Source organism: Thamnophis sirtalis, unplaced genomic scaffold, assembly GCF_051295495.1.
Source record: "Thamnophis sirtalis isolate CommonGarterSnake01/CBP01778 unplaced genomic scaffold, rThaSir2_p1.2 scaffold_8, whole genome shotgun sequence".
Classification (NCBI taxonomy): Eukaryota; Metazoa; Chordata; class Lepidosauria; order Squamata; family Natricidae; genus Thamnophis; species Thamnophis sirtalis.
In genome coordinates this window covers 14,285,504-14,311,221 of record NW_028261388.1, presented here as the reverse complement: position 1 = coordinate 14,311,221, position 25,718 = coordinate 14,285,504, and the positions used below count along the sequence as shown (strand labels likewise).

General features: G+C 39.3%; 1 protein-coding gene across 1 annotated transcript in view; it reads right to left on the bottom strand.

The window, feature by feature from the left end:
• Positions 1–25,718, bottom strand: part of CNTN5 (contactin 5) — a 624,505-nt gene that overhangs the window by 393,741 nt on the left and 205,046 nt on the right. Inside the window, exon 3 of the mRNA XM_087721123.1 lies at positions 2,224–2,355. Within this exon, the coding sequence (XP_087577249.1) occupies positions 2,224–2,278 (55 nt within the window). The 5' untranslated portion in view covers positions 2,279–2,355. The remainder of the gene's footprint in view (positions 1–2,223; positions 2,356–25,718) is intronic.

Sequence of the window (25,718 nt, the reverse complement as noted above, 5' to 3'; positions counted from 1 at the left end):
TCATTTTACCCACCTCGGAAGGATGGAAGGCTGAGTCAACCTTGAGCCTGGTGAGATTTGAACTGCCAAATTGCAAGCATATAGAAATAGAATTATTAAATAGTGCGAAAACACATATGTATTTGTTTTCAGAAGCCACACACAGGTGCTAAGCATATATTCCCATGTGGTCCACAACACATTTTCTGTCTGAAACATTTAGCAGGTCAATGTCTTTGGCTTATGGCAGCTACATAAATATATATATATTTTTCTCATAGAATAAAGGTAAAGGTTCCTCATGCACATATGTGCTAATCGTTCCTGACTCTATGGGGCGGTGTGCATCTCTATTTCAAAGCCGAAGAGCCAGCGCTGTCCAAAGAGGACTCCATGGTTATGTGGCCTGCATGACTAAACACCGAAGGCACATGGAACGCTGTTACCTTCCCACCAAAGGTGGTCCCTATTTTTTCTACTTGCATTTTTACATGCTTTTGAACTGCTAGGTTGCAGAAGCTGGGACAAGTAATGGAAGCTCACTCCATTATGTGGCGCTAGGGATTTGATTTGATTTGATTTTTTTTATTTGAAGGTTTATTTATATGCCGCCCTTTTCCGTGGGGGGACTCAGGGCGGCTCACAATCCAAAGGAAAGGGGGGAAAACAGACTTTTTACATATAAGACAATACATAATTAAAACACAACATTCATACCATTCGGGCGGGTTACAATCTTTAGCCCCAGGTCTGACGGCCAGTTTCTGAGGGCTGTGCGGAAGGTCTGGAGGGTGGTGAGGGTACGAATCTCCACGGGGAGATCGTTCCATTGGGTCGCTAAACTGCCAACCTTTCTGATCGACAAGCTTAGGATTTTAGCCACTGAGCCTCTGGGTTTCATAGTACAAAAACTTAAATATTGGAAAACTTGAAGGGTCTATTATTTTGGCTAGTGTTTTTTTTACCCTGAAATGCTTCAAACTACCACAACAGATGTTGCTTTGGTGCAGATGGTAATGCAGAATGGATCCCTCTGCTAATCTCTGTTGTTCTCTGCGAGAAAAGTTCATTAAAAAGAAATCTCCAAACATAAAAAGAAATGGCATCATATTATATTAGTGCTGGGCCATGCTTGAGCAAACTGAAAATAGGACTATTGCATCAATGGCTGCATATGGTAAGGAAATATACAAGTGAAAATAGACTTTTGGGGACTTCAAAGTCAAAGTTTATGCCATTTTCTTGCTAGAAAGGGAGAAGCAGACATGTATAGAAATTATGAACCTCGTGGATTTTTTAAAAGGTGACATCAGGGGTGGGCTGCTACAGGTTTTCCTGGGTTCGGGGGAACCTGTAGCTAATGTTATGGCTGGTTTGGAGACCATCCAAATCCCACCTCTGGCTGGCCCCACCCATCCCACCCTGTCACTCCCACCCCGCCCCGTCACTCCAATACCACCCCTCTCCTTCCAGGAGTCTCTACATGACCCATTTTGGATGTGTGTAAGTGCAGGGTCCATCCAGAGGCTTGGGGAGGGGGAAAAACAGGCCTCCCAGAAATTCTGGAAGGGCGGAGCTTGGAGGAGGCAGTTTTCACCCTCCCAGAGCCTCAAAGAAAGCTTCCAAAGCCTGGGGGAGGTGAAGACGTCCTCCCCTCCACTGTGGCGCAGAAGGCTGACTAGACCACACCCACCATGGCCACACCCACCCAGCAACTGGGCAGAGAACCCGTTGTTGAAATTTTTGAAGCCTGCCCCCGCGTGAAAATCTGTCTGAGAGCAGCTGTAGGATTTTGAAATGAGATGTACTTTTAGTGTAAAAATTGAGAGATTGGGTGCTGAGAAATGAGAAGAAACATAAAAGTGTACGAGAACCTAATCACTGCCATGTGGAGTATACCCTTGAATTAGACTTCTCATTTCAGAATAGGATAGGCTGGTTTGCCTTCACTTTTATTGGCCCTTTGATAGCTCCACCTCACTAGGCCACCAATCAGGATGAAATATTATCTTGACAGACAAGCTGCGGTTTATTCTACCTAGCACCCGCGCTATTCCACACTAGCACCTGAGAAAAATGGCAAAGTTGGATTGAGCCCTTGTACAGCTCATTTCAAATTCTGTGTTCCACTCATATACAGTATTAGCTGAATCTCTATTTATTTCAACACTTTCCAGCTTTTTCATGCTTTCTATTATCTCTTAGCCATGTGCTTAAAACAGCAGTTTAAGAGTGTTGCCTTACCTGACAGGTAGGTAGCGAGTGACAGAAGCACGAGGAATTTCCATGATGATGGCATGGCGTGGCTTCAGAGATCCTCAGCCCCCGTGTGGGTAGTGGTTAACAGCCGTAGGGTTCCTTCATTAAAAACCCAACCTGTTGAAATAATGCACAAATGATAAATCCTCTCTCTCTTGCTCTTTCTCTCTCCCTCCAAGTTCCTCTCTGCTCAGTCTCTTTCTCTCTAATTCTCACTTGCACTGCTGCTCTTTACCCCATCTTAGAAGCAACATGAAGATGGAGTTATTCTGAGTTGCCTCCTCGTCGCCAGTTTAATGTACGAGGCGTGAGGTAAAAAGTCAACGTCTTTATTAACAGGCAACAGCAACTAACAAGTTCAGAACACGGACAGCACGCGGGCGGCCTGACAGCTATTTATACTTGACAGCTGTCAGGCGGCTAGCCAATTGGCGGCTAGTGATTGTCCCGCCAGCCAGCAGGTGCGCCCGGGCCAATCAGGAGCCATCAGCTCTGGCCCCGCCTGCCGGCTGCGTCGAGAGAACACAACATCTCCCTTCTGTCATTGGACCCTGTAATTTCCTGTCCAAGTCCCTTCTTAAGAGCTCATTCCTTTCTAGCCCTCTTAATGATTCATATTTTCCCAGAGGATAGCTGCAAATCTATATACATTTACCACACATTTGCATCAACCTACATTCCCACCCCTTTGATGAGGCTTAGTAAATTGGCTAAGATAAATTGGACGAGCTAGCAGTCCTATGAACTGAAGCAGTGCAGACATTCAGCTGATTATAGAAAGAAAGCAGTATGCCTTCTGCAGAGGTACATCAAAAGCCTTGGTGGCGCAGTGGTTAGAATGCAGTATTGCAGGCTAACTCTGCCCACATCCATGAGTTTGATCCTGGCTGGCTCAAAGTTGATTCAATCTTCCGAGGTAAATAAAGTTTATTTATTTTATTTTTACTTACTTATTTTAATTTGTCAACAAGTGCAGGGAAACAAGTAGGAAAAAGGCATGAAAAAATGGCACAAATAAATGGATAAAAATAAGCAAAACATAGGCATAAACACATAAAAAGAGTACATATAAATGGGACAGTAGAACAGGGACGGTAGGCACGCTGGTGCACTTATGCATGCCCCCTTAGGGACCTCTTAAGAAATGTGTAAGGTCCACGGTAGACAGCTTAAGGTAAAAAGTATGGAGGTTAGAGGAACTAACAACAGGATCGGGTAGGGTGTTCCACACATTTCTATTGCTGAAATTGTTTTTTTCTTGCAATCAAGATTAGAACAGATTACATTTAGTAATGTAATGAGGAGCCAGATTGTTGGGGGCAATACACTGTCTCTGTAAATTGCTCAGAGAGGGCTGTAAAGCACTGTGAAGCGATATATAAGTCTGACTGCTATTGCTATTGCTACTTGAATGTATAAAAAGTTTTTTTTAAATCTCTTATATAAAGTTATAGGTATACATTCACATAGTCATTATTCTTATTTATCTTTATCACTTTTACGTACATATTTGTTTCTCCATATAAAAGGTTAAAATATACATTCTGGGTTGCTTTGCTTACAAAATCTTTGCTTACAAAATAGATACAAAATCTATTTTGTATTATCACCACCCTATTTTTTCTTCTCTTTTCACCCTCCCTCCCTTCTCTACTTCCTTCCTCCTCTCCTCTCCTTTCCCTTTCCTTCTTTCCTTGCCTCTCCCCTACTCCTCTCTTCCTTCTCCTACCTTCTCTCCTTCTCTTTCTATCCCTTCCCTCCTTCCTCTCCTTTCCTCTTTCTTCCTTCTCTCCCCTTTCCTCTCTTCTCCTCTCCTCCTTTCTTTTTCTGTTATTGTGGTTGACTCTTTTCAAATCTGAACTGGTGTATTTTTGGGATGGCATTATTATTATTATACTTTATAATTGTTATAATTTTATACTTATTCTTTCCTATTCCCTGTTCCCTATTGCTACTTAAATGTAAATGCTGCCCTGTTAAGGATTTGTACAACCCTATTACAAGAACAAAGTATACTTCGCTGTCTGTGTAAACCTATTCTGAATGGTACAAAAATAATTCCAATCTCCTCGGAAATTCAGACAGGTATATTGCCTCTGGTCAAACCCTGCAAATTCACTTTGAGTGTAGCTTAATGTCAAATTCAGTGGGTTCCCCCCACCTCCTCCAAACATGGCTGTCTATCAAACTCTCAGCTGAGGTCCACCCATCATGTAGTCACCGATACTGACAAAAGGACGACAGTATTTCATCCAGGCAGCCTTAACTGGAACTACATACAGAGTATTTATGGGGAATGTCAGCTACTGTGAAGCAGAAATCTGGAATGCAAGTAACTTCACGCACATTCTCTTTGTAGCTCATCTATCTCTTTAGAGAGTTAGCTTTTCTGTGAAATATGCCTGTCAGCTGCCTTTGTTTCTCCAGTTCTGTGATAATCAGTGCTTTAGTCTCTTTCTAGGACTGGTGAGTTATGTCTTACATGAATATGGTGATGACCAAGCTGTTGGGAAAGTGTACGTTCTAAGAATATTTAACTTGGTGTGGTTATTTCCTCCCCCATTTCATTTATTCAGCAAGAGGATAATAGCAAAGCATTACATATTAAGAATCTGGAAGCTACTTATTAGTATTCTGAGGTTATCCTCAAGAAGAGGAAGAAGAGGAGAAATGTTGTTTTCAGACTATATAGAAGCTGAAGGAAGTGTGACAATCGTAGCCACATGGCTCAGCCCACCTAAGAAAATCCTCTATTTGAAAAAGATTCAAAGAGGAAGGTGGAGAGGAATCTAGGCTGAGAAAACAAAGCCTTGAAGACCACCAAAAACATTCAGCATCTGAACAGCAGACTGAGTAGGGACCTAGCAAATATTTATTTATTTGTCAAACATATACGAAATAACAGGTATAAGTATAAACATAGACATGGACACAGGAAATGAGTACAAATAAATGGGGACAATAGGACAGGGACGGTAGGCACACTGGTGCACTTATGCACCCTCCACTTTACGGACCTCTTAGCAATGGGGTGAGGTCCATGGTAGACAGTTTAAGGTTGAAGCTGTGGGATATATATGTGTGTGTGTGTGTGTGTGTGTGTATTATATATATATATATATATATATATATATATATATATATATATATATATATATATATATATATATATATATATATATATATATATATATACACACATACATACATACATACACATACACATACACATACACATACACATACACATACACATACACATACACATACACATACACATACACATACACATACACATACACATATACATATACATATATATATGATTTTTACAACCCCCAGTAAGCCCCAATTATGGGAGGAAGCTAACTGCTTCCATTCTCTCTCTCTAAATATATATATATATATTCTTTTTCTTAAAAAGAAAACAAAACAACACATACAAAACAAAAGCAAGAAAAACAACAACTACTTTCCTCCATTTCATCAAGCATATCATTTGGTTACAAATTTTTGTGCATCAATTCTTAAGATTAAGAATAACATCACTGGTTTTGCATTAAACATAACTGAATATTTCGCTGTCATTGAGCATTATGCGTTCAAATTATCATTAATATTCTTTCATTTGTAACAATCCTTATTTCCTTGAATTCATAATTATCTATCAAATAACAATAAGTCTTTAAAGTATTATAATATCACCTATCTCCAAGGAGAAAAAGCGGAGATTAGAACAAAGAATTCCCATTAATTTATAATATACATTCATATTTTCAATTGACCATAATGTCACCAATCATCCAGAGTTCCAAAAATAGTTTTCCATTATTAATTATTAATCCATATAGTGGTTAAGTATTTCAAATCATATGTATATCAATTGAAGCTGTGGGGATTTGAGGATGTAACAGTGGAGTTCCAGGTGTTGACCACTCTGTTGCTGAAGTTGTATTTTCTGCATCTGAATTGTGATCATGTGACCACAGGGATGCTGCAATGGTCGTAAGTGTGAAGAATGGTCATAAGTCTTTTTTCAGGGCCATTGTAACTTCAAATGGTCACTAAATGAACTGTTGTAAGTTGAGGACTACCTGTAAATAATTTACACGTTCCACATGAGAGAGAAGTAAAAAGCTCTACTTTTTTTTCACTTTTTGTTTTTCTTCCAAATCTGACTCTTGACTAGGCTCAGCCTCAGCTAGAATTCAATCCTTCCAGTCTGCAGTGTGGCCTGCTTCGGTATTCTGAACTGGGCCCAAACAAAACGAGAGGGCTGGAAGATTAAGCATTATGGACCCTGCCAACAACTGTGATAAAATGGAAATGCATTCAGGAGAGCAAGTGAATCACCCAAGATCTCATTCATTTTGCAATTTGAGACCGGAGGGTGGCAAGATTCATTGCAAATAAGTGAAATTTGAAGGCAATACAATTTTATTCAAATCAACTCAAGAGTCAATTTGATAACAGTTCCCACTGTAGTTAGAGTGGGAACATATTAAAGGGCCTTCAGCTGTTTCCATTTTGGAAGAAAATTTAGGATGATAGCAGGCTGCATAAAATACAGTACACTACATTTTTGAAATATTCTCCCCGTAAACCTTCTGTAAGATGAGAAAAGAGGATTACAGCACCCTTCCCCTAATTTTGTCCTACAGGACTTTCACTCATCACCACTGTATCTGAGCCCACCCACCTGTACTGCTGGTTATTCTATTTTCTTTCCTTCCACTGTTCTCAGCTTTAGAGTAGAGAGAATTATATTTCATAATGTGTTGTTCTGACCGAGGCTTCCCCAAAAAGGACAAGGCAGAGTCCTGGTTCTGACAAAACCCATTTTATTAAACATATAAATTCCTCTCTTGACATTCAGCAAGGCCTGGCAAACAGTCTTTCAAAGGAATATTTATGACTATAGAACTTATCTATCTTGGAAAGCTGCCATGTAAATATTTTCCAAATGAGGTACTGTGCAAGGAAAGACTGGGCACAGAGTCTCTGAGATTCATGGACAGATCTTCACACTCCTGAAACAAATCTAATGACTGACTGAACAAATTGTTTCCTGCCAAAGCTCACTCCCCTTTCGCTCTTCTTATATTTCCTATGGGAGGGCCCAATCACCTTCCACCCGTGACTTTACTCACAAATTAACCCTGATCTCTGAGTTGTTCTTTTCTTCTGGCAGCTCTCCGGATGCGCACACTGGGAACAGGCTCTAGCTGTTCCTCTGCCTCACTGCTGTCTATCTCCACAGGCATCTGATCACTGCCAGATGACCTTGCCCCCCTCTCTGCCTCCAACAGAGAGCCCTCATCTGAGCCTTCCCCAGCCTCCAGGACTGGCCCATGCTCCTCCCCACCATCCTCACTGTCCGACACTGCTCCAGCTGCACTGACAGGCCACAACACAAGTAAGATAATTTGAATCTCATCATTTGTGCCTTTGTGCTCAATTTGATTTGTTAGATGATCCATTTGTTTCCTTTGTTGTCCAAAAAAAAAAGAACAACAAAATGTTCTTCGTTGTATAAATCTCAAAATCTAAGAGGCTACCACAAAGAAGAGGGGATCAACCTACTCTCCAAAGCACCTGAAGGCAGGACAAGATGCAATGGATGGAAACTAATCAAGGAGAGAAGCAGCCTAGAACTAGAATATGCCTTTGAGAATTATTAATACAATATCATTAAGTATCGTGAGAAACTTTGCCTCTACAAAACTGCTATTCTTTTTTTTTAACATGATCAAACAAAGCTACTAACTAATATTCATCTTTTTCCTTCTTAGTTAAAGAAACACTTAATTTGTGTTTCTCAGCTTTATGGGGTGGAAGGAACAGCACGGGTGCTGAAATTTTCCAAATATCTCTTGGGAAACGTCCAACTTCTTAATACCAAAATTATATTTCTCACTTAGAAATCCGTTTGTTCTTTTAAGAGTATAGTTATAAACACCTTCACTTTTCATTGTGCAAACATTTAAAATTATGCATATCACTCTGCCACCTCTCCCATTATTTCTTCTCTTGGCATCTTTCCAGGTTTCCAGACTTCTTGCCAATTCTTCAAAGAGGCTCTACCTCACCAGCTGTTCTTGAAACTTCTGCTCTTTTTACATTTCCCCAAGCCTTTCCAGATGTTTTCCAAACAGGATTCATTCATACAATACATACATTGGACGATGCACAAAGAGATTACCGTAAGTAGCTCATTGCCCACATTGTCAAACTATTGCCGTTGACAAGTAAATTGAGCTTGTTTTGCTGGTGTTCTTATATCCTACGGCTGATTTATGTTACAACCCATGTAAAAGGGGGAGAGGGCTTGGATTGTATGGTTGTGTCTGCCATCTTGACTTGTTTGACCCCCTGTGGAAGTACGGGCTATTTAGCAAAATTGCTAACACCTGTGCTGCCATCTGCCCCTCCTATTTGTGCCTTCTGCCCAGTGTCAGCATGGCAGAGTTGGCAATAAACCTTGAAATGGGTGTTGGAGCAGCCAGGAGGAGAATGGAGCATATTCATCTTTTGGAAATTCTACAACCATCAGCAAGGAGACTGGAGTAGCTGAATAAAAGAGGGAAGTTTTTTTCTTTCAGAAAGGGGTGAATGGAAAAGAGGAAAAGATGCACAGCAAAAAAAAAAAGGAAGAAGAAGACGAATTTCTTGTTTACTACTATTTTTATGTAGTAAATACTGTAGTAAAGAATAGAATAGAATAGAATAGAATAGAATAGAATAGAGTAACAGAATTGGAAGGATATTGGAGGTCTTCTAGTCAAAACCCCTGCTTAGGCAGGAAACCCTATACCAGTGATGGCTAATCTTTTTCTAAAGGTATGCCAAAATTGTTTATGAGTGTGCTATCACACACGCAAGCCTGCTCACTCACCTGCGCTTCTGCGCATGACCCCCCGCGCATGCAATTTCCCCAACATGGGGGGCTTCTCCCTCCCCAGGCTCAGGAGGCTTTCCTGAAGCCTGGGGAGGAGGGCTGGGGGAGGCCGTCTTTGCCCTTCCCAGGTTTCAGGAAAGCCTCCGGAGCCTTGGGAGGGCAAAAAATGGCCCAATGACTCAACCAGAAGTTTGGGAATGGACTTCTGGTTGGCCCATTGGGCCTGTTTTTCGCCCTCCCAAGGCTCTGGGGGCTTTCCTGAAGCCTGGGGAGGGTGAAAATGGCCTCCTCTAGCCCTCCGGAAGGCTGAAAACCAGCTGGCCAACACACACATGTGAGCTAGAGCTGAAGGCTGACATGTCGACAAATATGGCTTCATGTGCCACCTGTGGCACTCATGCCAGGGGTTCACCATCACGGCCTGATACCATTTCAGACAAATGATTATCCAATCCAAGGGATTATTTAATTTTCTTATATGTGGCAGCTTAATTCTATACTACTCTACATTGTAGCAGCAAAGCAATGATCAACCCAAAATTTGAGATTTTTTTCCCCAAGAAAAATGAAACATCAACTAGGTGTAACTTTTAAATCTGTTTGCAGATTATGTGTTTCTGACTCTCTCAAATGCTTCCCAGTGGCAATAAAATAAAATAAAACAGAAAGCTTCTGCTTTGAAATGGAAAAAAAAGAATGAATAAAAGAATTGTATATAGGCTTCAGAAACAGGGAAGCTGTTTGTCAATTTGTCCAATTGTCAATATATTAACAAGTAGCACAGTTAGGGTACCTGATTCCATTTATTATGGAATACTCTTCTAAACAATTGATTCATGTTGAAACTATGTCAGAGCCAAATAAGTTATACATCAATGATTTTTTTCATCCAAAACACTTTTTTCCAATAAAACAGATTGATTATGTTTTATTAAAACAAGGTTTTTCATGTTAGCCCCGAGAACAATTCAACATGGGCCAACCAAACTTCAATTCTTTATTTGCTCACACCTTATAGACAGAATCTTGCCAGAGTAAACCTATACTACACTAACCTAACAGATATAGCCGGCGAGATTCTAGGGAATGTCTATCCTATATATATCTTCTTCTTCCTATGATTCAGACTGTGTGGTCTCTTGCCTAGCTTTACCCTTGAATGTGTTCGCTCCTTACTGGGAACCTGCTGTATTATTGAAGTCTATCACATCCTTCAAATTTGGAAGAATAAATACACATTTTTAATAGGGCATTTTTCCTTAAAATCCTTTGATAGGATTTTTTTATTAGGATAATGATTTGGCTAAAATGAAATCTTTGAGGCGATAATATATAATCCTTAGGGCCAAAAGATTTTCATAGCAATGGTGAACCTTCTAATAAAGATCAGAAAAACTAAGAGTAGATAAGCTACTCTGGATTTTTTTGGTATAAGTTTAAATGAAGATTAGACATTGTTGATATTAGACTTCTATTACGCTGGCACTCGTATATCTAAAATTTTCTTCCAAATGCTGGAAAGTTATCCAAGAAAAAGATAATTCTTTCATGTGTGCTGGTCATGTGCTAGATTAATACCTTTTTCGGGGAAAATATTTTGGAGAGATCAGTATCATCACCAATCAAAGAATTGAGTGTGCTCTAAATATAGGCTTATTGCATTCATTTACAGGACCAAACCGAAAGCTTAAAAGTAAAGAATTGATAATCTATTTTATAGCAGCCAAAAACAATAATTGTGCAACACTGGAAAACTTCAGATAATATTACACTTGAGTTGTGGATTAGTAAAGCCTCTTCAATTGCCACATTAGAAAACAAATCATAAAGTTATATTTTAGAAGCAAGAACCACAATTTTATTAAACATGGTTGGATTTTATAATTTACCTTAATAGAAATGGATTATAATTTGTTCTATTTATATGATAAATTTTCATGTGTATAGTACTTGACTTTTTATTTACATCATAGTAGTTATTTGGGAGTGGGGGCTTCCTTCCTTCTTTCCTTCCTTCCTTCCTTCCTTCCTTCCTTCCTTCCTTCCTTCCTCCCTCTCTCCTTTCTCTCTCTCTCTCTCTCTCTCTCTCTCTCTCTCTCTCTCTCTCTCTCTCTCTCTCTCTCTCTCTCTCTCTCTCTCTCTCTCTCTCTCTTTCTTTCTTTCTTTCTTTCTTTCCTGTCAGTGGAGCAATCTGATATTGTAAAAAGAAATATAAATAAACTACTTTAAAAAAAGTGACACCCTCTCCTTTTACACTCCCCAGAAATGTGAATTCACATTTCAGGGAATTGAAAGAGGAACTCCGAATGAACAAAGAGTGAACTGAAGAACAGGAATACTAATAATGATAGGAAGCAAGTGAGACGATTAACCGGAAAGTTGTAATGAGAGAAGGAAGAACTATCCAAAGGCTTATGATCAAGTAATATGTTTACAATGATGAAAATAAAAATTTAAAAAATCTAGTGAAGAAGATCAAATGAAATAGGAGACACAACAAATATCAATAGCTAAAGACAAAAAAAAGAAAAAAAGAAAAGAGGCTCAAAGTGATCTGGATGAAAGAGAGAAGAAAAATATTACACTGCTTACACTAGTTACACTATTAATACACAAAAAATTGAGCAAGCTAAAGAAATTTGGAGAATCGGGACCTTTAGTTGAATGAATAAAAACAAATGTGCAGAAGGGTATTCTACAAACCTCAATTACAAAAAAAAATATCTCTTAGAATTCTAAACAGTCCACAGATAATGCTACTTTTTTTCTGTTTCATTTGGATAGACTGAAAAGTGTGTAAGCCTTAGGAGGTTATGAATAGATGTCAGAAAACATGACACTCAACAGTAAAATATTCTCATCAACAAATTATGCGGAAAATGCTTTTCTCTCTCTACTCCACACGGCTTTTTGTCTGCACATTCTCACAGAGGCCGCACCATGAATTATATTTCCATCCATGCCAAAAAAATATTAATTTACAATATATTTCCAATTTATCACTTAGACTAATTTGGGAGCTACACTTATCATTCACAGATGTGAAGTATTAAAAGTAGGAATGAAGTTTTAAATATTACACCCAAAGTATTGTCCCAAGGGTGCTTTTTCAAATGGCAACTGGACTTCCTTATTATCTTTGAAGATGCTTAGCTTAGAGCTGAAGAAGCTTCTTGGACGAGAGGCAAAAGGTCTTCAAAGAAAAACAAGAAACTCCAGTTGCCTCTTGAAAAAGCAACTTTGGGACAACTATGACCTGGATGACTGAGAATCTCCATAGGCATCCAAAGCATTGTTTTTAAGATCACATTTGTTTGGGACAAGTTCATTGGCCTGCTCAGTAAGAGAAGAAGGAGAAAAGAAAAAAGAAGATTATAGATTTCACATCTTAATGGGATGTGAATAAACTCTAAAACCTGGATTGAAACAAGAGAGCATTTCTTTTACACCCTTTTGACCCCATTTTCTTTGCTATCACTTATTAATGCCAGCATTTGAACCTTTTCAGAATCATTTCTTTTTGATAAGGTAAAGATAATTGCCAGCCTTAAAAGTGTATAAGCATCAGCAACTTAGATGCAGGCAAATATTTGGAGACAAGAGTTTCTCACCTGGAAATATTACTCTCTTTTTTCATCCCATTGGTGTTTTCTTTTTTAAAAAAAGGCAAATCTCTTCTCTTAACCAATTGATTTGCTTTTCCAAGTCACTAACCCCAAACCTTTCCTTTCCAATTATCAAATCAAACCTTTATTGCAGTCAAAGACCAGCATAAAAAGGATAGGCTACAAGGAATTAAAAAGCATAAAAAACCCTAATGGAACAGAAAGTGTAAATGTATAAAAACAAAAATCTAAAAATGAACCTTTAAAAAGGGAGGGTAGGAGCAGTAGATGGACATAGTGGGGCACGACAAACTAAATCTATCACAATACAAAGCACTCTTTAATGATGATTTAAGTGCTCATTAACAGTAGTTTGTGGCACAGGTCAACTTCTGATAGATTTTAAGTGTTGCTTCACGGTCCTGGCAACATTACGTGCTTCCCAACTATGTCTTCTGAAAACCCATGGGAAGAATGTTCCTATGACATTTTTACATCCTACGTATTTTACTGAAAATTTTAAACCCAAGAATAAAGCTAATCTGAACTAAAGGATAATGTAAAGAATGGAGAAAAGGAGGAAAGCTAAAGAAAAAAATTGAAAGTAGAAAGAGAGAAGGAGAAGAAGATGGAGAAGGAGAAGAAGAAAAGGAGGAGGAGGAGGAGGAAGAGGAGGAGGAGGAGGGGGGAGGAGGGAGGAAGGTTGTATGGGGGGAAGGCACATGTGGGGGGGTTGCACAACCAGGCATTGCTTTTTGGGGGGGTTGGGTGTGCTTTGGGCACTCCAATCAGAAAAGGTTGGCTATTACTGATATATATTAAGGGAAGCTGGATTGGAAGACTATGAGTATTGTTTTAAAATTGGATGAAATAGCTTCAATTATCCATGCTATGCTGATGACACTATTTTAATAACTGAAAATGCAAAGTATCTATAAGCTCAAGTAATAAATGTTAAGGAGCACAGAGAAAGAATGGGTCCAACATTAAATATAAAGAAGACCAAATGAATAACAGTAGCTACAACAACCAGCCTTAGAATTGATAATGAAGATGAGCAAGGAAATGAAATTAACTTTGAGCTATAATTTGGAAGAGAATTTCTACACAATGAATGCTGTTTAATACCTGATAAATTGTCAAAGGTGTATAATGGTGTGTCAAACATACGTTGGAAATGTAATTATTCTAAAGGTACCTTTTATCACCTTTGGTGGAGATTTAAGATTAGGAGTTATTGGGATCAAATATGTATTTTAATTCAGAGAATTCTTAAAACAAATGTACATTTACAGTATGTACTGTGTATGTATGTGTGTATATATATATATATATATATATATATATATATATATATATATATATATATATATATATATATATATATATATATATATACATATATACATATATATATATATACATACACACACACACACACACACACACAGAAACAAAATTAGGATTTTCTTTCTGTATATATGATAACTGCAGCAAGACCTTTGTATGCATAGACCTGGAAAATCACACAGATTCCCACAATGGAAGAAGGGATAGTGAAGATAATGGAGTGGCTGAAATGGCAAAGTTAGCTACCCACTGTTAATTTAACTATTAAAGTTCAAATTAATTTTAAAGAAAAGACTTTGTCTTTGTTTCTATGTGAAAACCACTTTTGGACTCCTCGCTAGAAACTGAAAAAATATACTATATTAATTTGGGAATTTGACAATTAGAAATGTTTGTGATTATAGAAACACTGGCTATTACCGAATTTTAAATTAGAAGACTGATGTATTTGGTCTTTTTAACAGTATTGAAGAAAGTTGGAAGCTATTCTTTTCCTTTTTCTTTATTCCTTCGCATTTCCCTATCTTTTCCCTTTTTAATATTTTTATTTGTTTTTTTTTATATTTTAATTTTTATGTAATTTTAATAAAGCATATTTTGAAAGAAGAATCCACAGGAAAATACTGAAGTGATGGTAGATTCTCTTGTTTTTCTCTTCCTCTCTTTTCTATATGTCTATGGAGATTCTTGGTCATCCAGGTCATGTCTGTTCCAAAAGGTGATTTTTTTCAAGAGGCAACTGGACTTTCTGGTTTGTTTTATATTGTATTGTGCAGGACTACCTGTATTGTTGTGTCCTCAATCAAATATTTCATGTATTGTATTTCTGGGAGACATTTCGCTTCTCATCCAAGAAGTTTCTCCATTCTCTGTTCTATAATTTCTCATAGTACCGTTCTGACCTAGGCTTCCTCAGAAAGTATAAATCACAATCTTAGTCCCCAAAACTCTCTTTTATTAAATGGCTGTGAATTATACTCATTCATAGCCCATAATGGTTCAGAAACAGTCTGTGAAGAGTCCGACAGATGTCTGCTCGAATTGCCAAAGTCTTTCAGTGTAACGTTGATAAGCACCCACCTTTATCTCCCTTGAAACCCTGCCAGAGACCTAATTGACAATTAGTTTTGCAAGGACAAATGCGACACAGAATCAAACAGGACCTCTTAGAGCTTGAACCAATTAGATGAACTAATTGCTTCCTGCAAAGGCTCACATCCATTTGCTCCTCTTTTATCTCTTATGGGACGGGCCAATCATCTCCAAGCCTTACTCCTGAGTTGTCCTTTAACTATTCTTGCCTTCTAGCAGCTCTGCGCATGCACACACTGGGCACAGGCTCACACTGTTCTTCTGCCTCACTGATGTCAGACTCCGGAGGCCCCGGAGGAAGCACGCAACTACCAGATGGCCCTGGCCCCCTCTCCGCCTCTGACACAGAGCCCTCATCGGAGCCTTCCCAAGACCCCAAAACTTGCCCATGTTCTTCGCCAACCTCCTCACAGTCCATCTCTGCTGCTAACTCCGCAGGGCGCCAGCAGACTACAAGTGCAAAATATGCGATCCGATACAAGTCAAATGGCATCATGTACATCAAAATACCAATCACCACCACCTCCCTCCCTACATATCCTTTATTTGCCATACTTATTTTTCTTGAGTACAGAAGGGAAATTGGTAAGACAAACTCTGAGTATGCCGGGATCCCTTATTTTATAGTATCAGCTATAATCAGAACAGAAAAGAATATGCCGAATCTCAAGGGCAGCGAGACATCCTTCATTTTTTTAAATCTTAAGCTGCATTTCCACACTACACGATCCTATTCATGGTCACTCAGCCATGTTAAATTCAATAAATATTACTCTTGAGTAGGGGTTTTATCCAATTGGAACTCCAGAGTTCAGAGTTTGCGGGGAAAGTTCTTCTGCATTTAGCCATGACAGCAAGGCATTTCCATTACAAGATTTATGACTGTTGCTCAACAGGGAAGCCAACTTCTATTATGAACAAAAATATATAAAATGTTTTCTGTTTCCTTCCCACTGTGGTTCTATGAAAGACATTGCCAAAAATGGTATGCTCGCAATTAAGTTTTCTGTATGAAATGGGTTAATGGGTGAGCCTCCTATCGAGCTTTTCAAATTAGAGCATGGATATAGCTGAGGACTCAGGTTTTAGTTTATTTATTTTGCTCAAATCTTCTCCATTCATTCTACGAATACATTTCCAAATGGGGGCATCAAACGTTGATACCACTGTGCTTTTGTTTTAGTCTCCAGCATATACTACTTCTTCACTTATTAGTTTTTAGTATACAAGATTGAGCATTTCAGGAGGCATTAAAATGTGATTTATTGAGAGCCCAAATATGGATGGGCATACTGGGGCTTGCAGACTCTTCCAAATAGGGACTATAGAACACGTGGGAAATTTAGAAACAGCCAGAAGCTGTTCTAGAGAAATTGCATGAGCCCACCCACCCCAAAAAATGTGACAGCTTTTGAAAAAGATGGTATAACAGAGTATAACAGAATCACAGAGTTGGAAGAGACGTGGAGATCTTCTAGTCCAACCTCCTGCTCAGGTAGGAAACCATATATCCGTGATGGCAAACCTATGGAATATGTGCCCATACAAAGTGGCACAAATATGTGGCACACAAAGCCAGGGGTGGGTTTCTGCCAGTTCTAACCTCTTCTATAGAAGAGGTTCCACAAATCTACAGTGCCATTTAGAACCAGTTCCAGCTCCCTCCTCCCGCCTGTCCACATATCATCAAGATGAAGAGTGAGAGGAGGAATTCTGGGAGTTGAAGTCCACAAGTCTTAAAGCTGCCAAGTTTGAACACCCCTGGGTTTTTTTTCTAAAGGATTAGGGGTGCAAGGGTCTTGTAACTTGACAGCTTTAAGACTTGTGGACTTCAACTCCCAGAATTCCTGAGCCAACAGTTTGGTTGCTAAGCAAGAGCGTTGTTAAGTGAGTTTCACCACATTTTACAAGTTGGCCACACCCACCTGGTCACTTGGCCGGCAAGCCACTCCCACCCGGTCACATGACTGCCAAGCCACTCCCACTCAGTCATATGGCTGGCAAGACTCTTCCACCCAGTCACATGGCCAGCAAGCCACTCCCACAAAGCAGGCCTCACCCACAGAAGAGATTCTAAAAAAATTTGAAACCCACCACTGCACAAAGCCATGTTACCTGGCATACATGGCCTTGTCTGTTTGCCTTCTGAGTTTCTGGCATGCATGTGTGTGTAACGATCAGCTGTCCTTCGTGCATGCAGCAGTGCTGAAAACCAGTGTGGGCATGCGTGCTGGCCCGCTGATTTTCAGGTGTGCATGTGTGCCAGAACCCGGACGTTTGGCTTTTCCAAAGTGTGACCCTTCGCGTGTGTGGCAATGCCAAAAACCGGTCTGTGCATGCTCACCGGCAACTGATTTGTTGCGTGAACATGCGGGTTAGAACCCGGAAGTTCGGCTTTTCTGGAGCATGGCCCTGATGAGCGTGTTACACTTCCACACAACCTTTATGGCACTCGGTGTCAAAAAGGTTTGCCATGACTGCTCTATACCATTTCAGACAAATGGTTGTCCAATCTCTGCTTAAAAGTAACTAGTGATGGAGCACCCACAGCTTCTGGAAGGAAGCTGTTCCACTGATTAATACTTCTGTCTGGAAAATTTGAAGGACTTGCGTACACCTAGTGTATATTTGCATACTATTTCTTCATGTGATATGTATGCGTACATTCCCACACAGTTCTGAATGAATAGCACAATTATTAAGGTGCAATTAATTATCTGACCATTTTCTATGAAGCTAAAACAGTGTATGAAGGTTGGTTTAGGCCTATTTGTCTGTGTATGTCGTTGAGCCAATGTTGACTCCCGGAGAATGCCTGGACAAGTCCCGGCAGTATTGTCTGCAAGGTGTTTTGTTATGGTTGTTATTGCCTCCATCTGAGGTCTGAGAGATAGTGACTGGCCTGGAGTCACCCTTTGTATCTAGTTTTGTGTCTAAGGCAGAACTATGAACTCATGGTGTTGAGGGAAGTCACCCCTCTTAGAAAAATGAAATATTTTGAGAAATATTAAAAAAGACAGAATATTATATTTCCCTAAAGGAGAAACATGTGCTTGGAAAGAACCCCCCTACCTTTCTTAATAACCCCAGCAGGACTGGGCCAGCCTATCTACAAGACAAAAGACCTCCAGCTCCAGGGTGATGGGATTAAGACATGACTCTCCAGGACATAATAGGATTAACCTATCTACCAGCAGAGCTCATCACATGTCACAATCACCTGGGGACATTGCATCTCCCAACAAATTTCAACCAAACCTGGGACTCAGACAACCTATAATATTAGCTATGGCCTGTACAACAGCCAAAAGAATAGATGTTCTTGCTCAGGAACAAGAAGTTCAAGTGCAAGAGAAGGTATATATCACAGAGGTGGGTTCCAACTGGCGTTGGCACCAGTTCGCTTCACACGTTTAACAGAACAGAGCAGGGGCTATAGAGCTGGAAAAGACCTTGGAGGTCTTCTAGTCCAACCCTCTGCCTAGGCAGGAAACCCTACACCACTTCGGACAAATGGTTCTCCAATCTCATCTTAAAAACTTCCAGTGTTGGAGCATTCACATCTTCTGGAGGCAAATTATTCCACTGATTAATTGTTCTAAGGAAATTTCTTCTTAGTTCTAGGTTGATTCTCTCTTTGATTAGTTTCCATACATTGCTTTGTATTCTGCCCTCAGGTGCTTTGGAAAATAGCTTGATTCCCTCTTCTTTGTGGCAGCCCCTGAGATATTAGAACACTACTCTCATGTCTCCCCTAGTCCTTCTTTTCATTAAACTAGACATATCCAGTTCCTGCAGGGTCTGGACCAAGCCAACACTTGGAGATGTATACTTTAGGAGATGTATAAAAACAACCAGAAAAAGATACTCATGGTCTAAATAGGAGTTGAGTTGAGTTGAGTTGAGTTGAGTTTATTAGTCTTGTATGCCGCCCACTCCTGGAGGACTCCGGGCAGCTTACAATAAAAAGGGGAAAGGGAATAAATAAGACAAACAAAATTTAAAATACAACAACATTCATAGTTACCGTGGGGCTGGATACTTCAACAGCCCCCGGCCTGTTGGAACAGCCAGGACTTAGTGGCTTTACGGAAGGCTGGGAGGGTCATAAGGGTCCGGATCTCCATGGGGAGCTCGTTCCAGAGGGCCGGAGCTGCAACAGAGAAGGCTCTCCCCCGGGGGGTCGCCAGCCGACATTGGTTGGCAGATGGGATCTGGAGAAGGCCTAGTCTGTGCGATCGAATCGGTCTTTGGGAGGTAATTGGCAGGAGGCGGTCTCTCAGGTACCCAGGTCCAATGCCATGAAGGGCTTTATAAGTAACGACTAGAACCTTGAAGCGTGTCCGGAGGAGGCAACTACAATTAGTGGCTCCTAGTAGAGAAAGGTTACAACTTGGCACACTAAATGAATTTGTGCAAAGGCTCCCCTAGCAATAGTTCCCAATTGTTAATTGACCCAAAGGGGGACTTCCAATTACAGACAAGTTCCATTATAGAAGTACAAGCCCATCAAGATCTAAAATTTGATAATATTGCATCGCTCCCAAAGTTGCTGAGCTGAAAATCCACAATCTTGGTCCTATCAATCATCTCAAGAATCAAAACCCTTATAGTCAATCAAACAAGTAGACCGATTGGTGTGTGTTGTGCCTTTATCACTCAGGGGTATTGTATGTATGTTATTCAATTTGTTGATACTAAAAACCCTCAGAAAAGAGCAAGTTTGTGTAGCTGGAATAGAAATCCCAAGGAGAAGCTCGGGAGGATTGCACATCTGGTTTGGGAGCCCCTTTGTTTACCCTGTTAACATATTATTTAGTGATCCAAGGAATATGCCAGATTCAATACAGTGAAAGGAATGACACATTCCATCTGTAGGGAAGCTAAAGACCAACAAACAGGCTGTCATTTCCAACTTCTAGTTTAGAATAAGATTGTTCACCTGACATCCTACAGGGCACGTCTTAAGATGTCAAACACACACAACCCAATTGGGAATATCTTGCAATGTTTTTCTTAAATATGAAGGAAATTTCTGCAACTTGCCTACCGATACAAAACTCTTTCCTACCTTCCTCTGAGTCTCACCATCCCTTCTCCATCCAATTTAATAATTTAGGTGCTGCTGTAGAAGTAGTGGAGTCCTTTTATTTCCCTCTCACTGCTTGGATATCCAGACATGAATTGAATTCTTGATAGAATAGAATAGAATTCTTTATTGGCCAAGTGTGATTGGAGACACAAGGAATTTGTCTTTGGTGCATGAGCTCTCAGTGTACATAAAAAAATGCATTCATCAAGGATCATAAGATACAACACTTAGTGATAGTCATAGGGTACTAAACAAGCAAATCATACTAGGAAACTAAATAAAACAATATAAATCATAAAGATACAAGCAACAAGATTATAGTCATAAGTAGGAGGAGACAGGTAATAGGAAGAATGAGAAGAATAATAGTAACAGTTTTCTTACTATTACTAATAGTCTTGGTAAGTCTGAGCTTTCTGAGTTGGCGCAGAAAGAACATTCATTGTTGTGCATTTGTATGACGTTTTTAATGTTAGGCGTCCATTTTAAAACTCGAGATAGGATAGAACCTAGAAACTTGAATGTTGAATATTTTAGAGAAACAACATTTTCCCAAAATTGTATACATAACATGAATGGCTGTAGCCCAAAGAAATTGTATTTTATGACATCACTAAAAGTGGTGGCAGAAGATGTTGGCCTTGAAATTGGGAGGCTGGGAGTTTTATTTCCATCTTAGCCGTGAAAACAAGCTGGGTAAACTTGCTCCAGTCACTCTCAGCCCAACTCAACTTACAGAGTTGTTGTGGGGGAAGGGAGGAAGAGGAAGGAATATAATGTATGCCCACCCTTTGAGTTATGTATGTATGTATGTATGTATGTATGTATGTATGTATGTATGTATGTATGTATAAAGGGCTGTTTATAGATATAGATATAGGTGATATAGATACAGATATAGATATAGAGGTAGGGATTTTGTGGAAATTTTGAGTAATTCAGAGAACCAGTAAATACCACCTCTGATTGGCCCTGTCCCCATTTATTCTCTGCCTCCCAAGTCCCAGATGATCGGGAGGGAATGGGGATTTTATAGTAACCTTCCCCCGGAGTGGAGAGGGAATGGAGATTTTACAGTATTTTGCAGTAACCCTGCCATGCCCAACAAGCCACGCCCACCAAGCCATGCTATGCCCACCAAGCCACGCCCACAGAACCGGTAGTAAAAAAAAATGAATCCCACCACTGCAGGGATCGATACAGAATCTTAGAAACTACAATGGGATTTTTCCATCCCTCATTTAGTTGGAGTTTCATTAAGGGAAAGACCTTTAAAATGCCTTGAAATCTTCCCCGAGAGCCCCTCCCCAAGAGTTCTTGCTCCTGGACTTAGTTGCCATTTATGAGATAAGTTAGTGCCTGATTGCAATCTCATACTTGTCTATATCTCAGTTTCTTCCATTATTTTCCAGAGAATCTGACAATTCATAATGTGGGGAAACCGAGGAGAAGTGAATGAACAGGAGCAATAAAAATAATAATAATGATAAAGATCTGGCATTTTGTCCATGGTCTAATGTCATAATTAAAGCAGCCAAACAAGAATTGGCTAAGTAGAGAATGAAGGCATTATTACAGGTAGTCCTTGACTCACAATTATTTATTTAGTGACTTTTTGAAGTCATGCTGAAAAAAAGTGACTTATGGCAGTTTTTCACACTTATGACCATTGCAGAATTCCCATGGTCATGTAATCAAAATTCAGAGGCTTGGCAATTGCCTCATATTTATCATGGTTGCAATGTGTCCCACAATCTTGTGAGCACTTTTTGCAATCAACTCAAGAACTGCAGTGGTTTACTTAACAACTGTGGTAGGAAATGTCAGAGTGTGCACAGTATGACTACTATTTTGAGACAACCCAGGAGCAAAATACAGTACACAGAGGTTTTGTCATTCAAACAGTGGTTTATATATAAGAGTTATATATACATACATACATCACGTGTTAGGCAAATATCAAGCAAACAATCACTCTTCTACTCTACACAGAGAACTGCAGTGGAGATAGAACATGAGGAGAGGGATCCTCTAGGAGAGAGAGAGGTGCCCTCACATGGCCTCCCTTATATATACAGCTTCTTAAAGTGGCAGTAACGCTGCTGACTCATCCTCATGTAATCATCTCGATTTACAGTCTTACAGCAGCTGGTCAGCTATTAAATCGTCATTACCCTGGCACTGTTTGGAAGACAAAACCTCGGTGTACTGTATTTTGCTCTTGGGTTGTCTCAAAATAGTAGTCACACTGTGCACACTTTGACAAGAAAAATCACAAAATGGGGCAAAATTCACTTGACAAATGTTTTGCTTAGCACCAGAACCTCCGGGCTCAATTGTGGTCCTACGTCAAAGACTATCTGCAGTAGTGAGTAATGGTAATGGTGGTAGTGGTATCACCACTCGTGGTAGTGGCAGAGATGGTTGTTTTTGTTGGTGATGGTGGAGGAGGAGGAGGAAGAGAAGGAGAAGGAGAAGAAGAGACACTCTTTTTCCTAAGCATATTAACATAATGAACCTACATAATGCATTAGGATAGCATGCATCGACTTGGAACTACACTAAACTTAACTAATTTCCATGACCACTATGGGTCCATAATGTTATTTTTAATAGAAATATCAAAAATGGTGGTGGAGAAAGTGGAATAGATGATGATTAAGATGAAAATAATTAGAAGGAAGGAAAAGATGATGAAAATTATGCTACACACTGCTATAGGGATGTTAAACTGTTCTGACTTTTATGCCATCTTCCTAAATCAGTGAACAGATAGAATGCGGAGTACAAAATGAATGCACAATAGTCTCAAAGTATTACCAATCTATCATATTGGAAATGAGAAAAAGAGATAGAGAAAGAAAAAGGGAAAAGAAAACTAAAGAATATTTACTTGGTGGGCACATCATCAATAAGACACCATTAGTTTTTAAAAGGAGATACTTAACTGATTTGCTTGTTCGAACATGGTTACAGTGGTTGAAGTGCTGGCAGTTTTGCCTTTAGCAGTTTTCCACTTGAATTAGAGGGATAAATTTTTTATAAAAATGCCACATTGAAGAATATTAACGATGCAACAAAATGGTGTTCTAAGGATGTTATCTATTTATTTTTATAAGTGTGTTTAATTGCACATTTTTCTTAAACTTCTAATTACACCCTTGCTCTAAAACTGATGTCTGGTTTGTTTAAAGATGCATTTTCGTACTAAATATGTTACATTATTTTTAGTTATGCCGAAGACAGTTCGCGAAGAAATAATGTCAAAATATGAGGGTGGATTAGAAACCACATTATTAATAGAGGAGGCTGTCTGCATATGAAAAAAGGAAAATAAATAAAGTTCTCCACAAGAAATAAGAGCCCCTTCCATTTCTTTCACAAATCTTATTTTATTAGAGTCTAAATGCCAGTTTCATAAAATATAAATTTAGTAGCATGATCGGAATTGCATTATCCATTTATTTTGCATTTAACATCTGCATATTAAATCATCATTCAAGGTAGGATAAAGTAACCCCAAACTGTAAACGTATTGGTATGATCTTGACTTGATCTTTAGCCTGCGCTGATGGAACAAGTTCTATTCAGTTTTTTAAAGTAATGCTTAGATCAGGGGTAGTCAACGTTTTTATACCTACCGCCCACTTTTGTATCTGTTAGTAGTAAAATTTTCTAACCGCCCACCGGTTCCACAGTAATGGTGATTTTATGAAAACATAATGAAAATGTTTTAAAATAATGCCATGATTTTTTTAAAAAAAAAGTCAATTAAATTTAAAAAAAGGAAAGTGCTTCAGTATCGGACAAAACCCCTACCGCCCACCAGGAAAGCTGGAACGCCCACCATGAAAGCTGGAACACCCACTAGTGGGCGGTAGGGACCAGGTTGACTACCACTGGTTTAGATCCTAAACAAATTTTTAATCAATCACTAATTATGCTACAAATACTACACAAGCAGAGGTGGTATTCAGCAGGTTCTGAAGAGTTCTGGAGAACCAGTAGCGGAAAATTTGAGTAGTTCAGAGAATCGGTGAATACCACCTCTGACTGGCCCCGCCACATCTATTCTCTGCCTCCCGAGTCCCAGATGATCAGGAAGAAATTGGGATTTTGCACTAACCTTCCCCTGCCACACCCACCAAGCAATACCACTTCAGACAAATTGTTATCCAATATCTTCTTTAAAATTTCCATTGTTGGAACATTCATAACCTCTGGAGGCAAGTTGTCCCACTGATTAATTGTTCTAACTGTCAGGAAATTTCTCCTTAGTTCTAAGTTGCTTCTCTCCTTGATCAGTTTCCACCCATTGCTTCTTGTCCTACCCTCGGGTGCTTTGGAGAATAGCTTGACTCCCTCTTCTTTGTGGCAGCCCCTGGATTCCAAAGCAGTTTACAATAAAACCAAATGCCAAAATTATTTCTAAAGATTATAGTGAAGGCAATGCAATGCAATCCAAGATAAAGTGAAAATCAGTAACAGTCGAATCAATTCACCATTACATGCTTGGCAAATGGGATGATTCTTATTTTCTGGGGAATACTGGGGAAGTGAGGACTGGAATGAAACCCTCTTCCCTGGAGAGGTTATTCCATAGCCTTGGAGCCACAAGAATACTCTTTCTGTGGTGACACTTTCTAGATGAATCTCGGGCAGTGGGGACACATTCAAAAGAGTCCAAGCGTGTGATCTAGGTGGTAGCAAAATAGATTTGTAATGGGAGACACAATCCCTTCCAACTGCCAGGCCTGAAGCAGTTTAGGGTTTTAAAGGTCAACGCCATCATCTATAACAGAGAAAAAAGTGAAAGCAAAAATGTCAAGGGACTGTCTGTCTCCATTCTACTTCACTAATTACACATGCTTGGGTAATAAGATACGCTGAAGGGCTCCGGCAATGGACTATTCCACCTCCGCTCTGTCTACTATGAACTGTATTTTATGAGAGCTCTTAAAAATGGAATGATTCTGTGAGGCATATGTAGAAGGTCTGTTGCATAAATAGATCGTCAACCATTACTTGTTTTCATAAAATTTTCATTAGTCTTCTCAGATACAGAGTATTTTTTAAATAGGATTATGTTTCCTAAATATTGACATAAACATAAGTTGAATTCTCCCTTATCGTTTCCATATTTTGAGAGAAAATAAGCTCAGTATTGCTTATTAAGACGGTGAGGTCCACCCTCACATTTCTGGCTTTTGAGAAGAGCCTAAAAACTTGACTCTGGCTTGGGGCCTACTATTTTTCCCCCCATGTTTTAATTTTATTTTTAAAATGAAACATAAAAAAATTCAGTGTCCACATAAATAGTGTGTGGTCTGGGTACAATTAGTTTTAAGAAGTAATAATCATAATAACAATATTCATAACATAATAATATTTGCTTATCCAATTTATTGAACTTTCCTCATTCTCTTATAGATTTAAGTTTCTA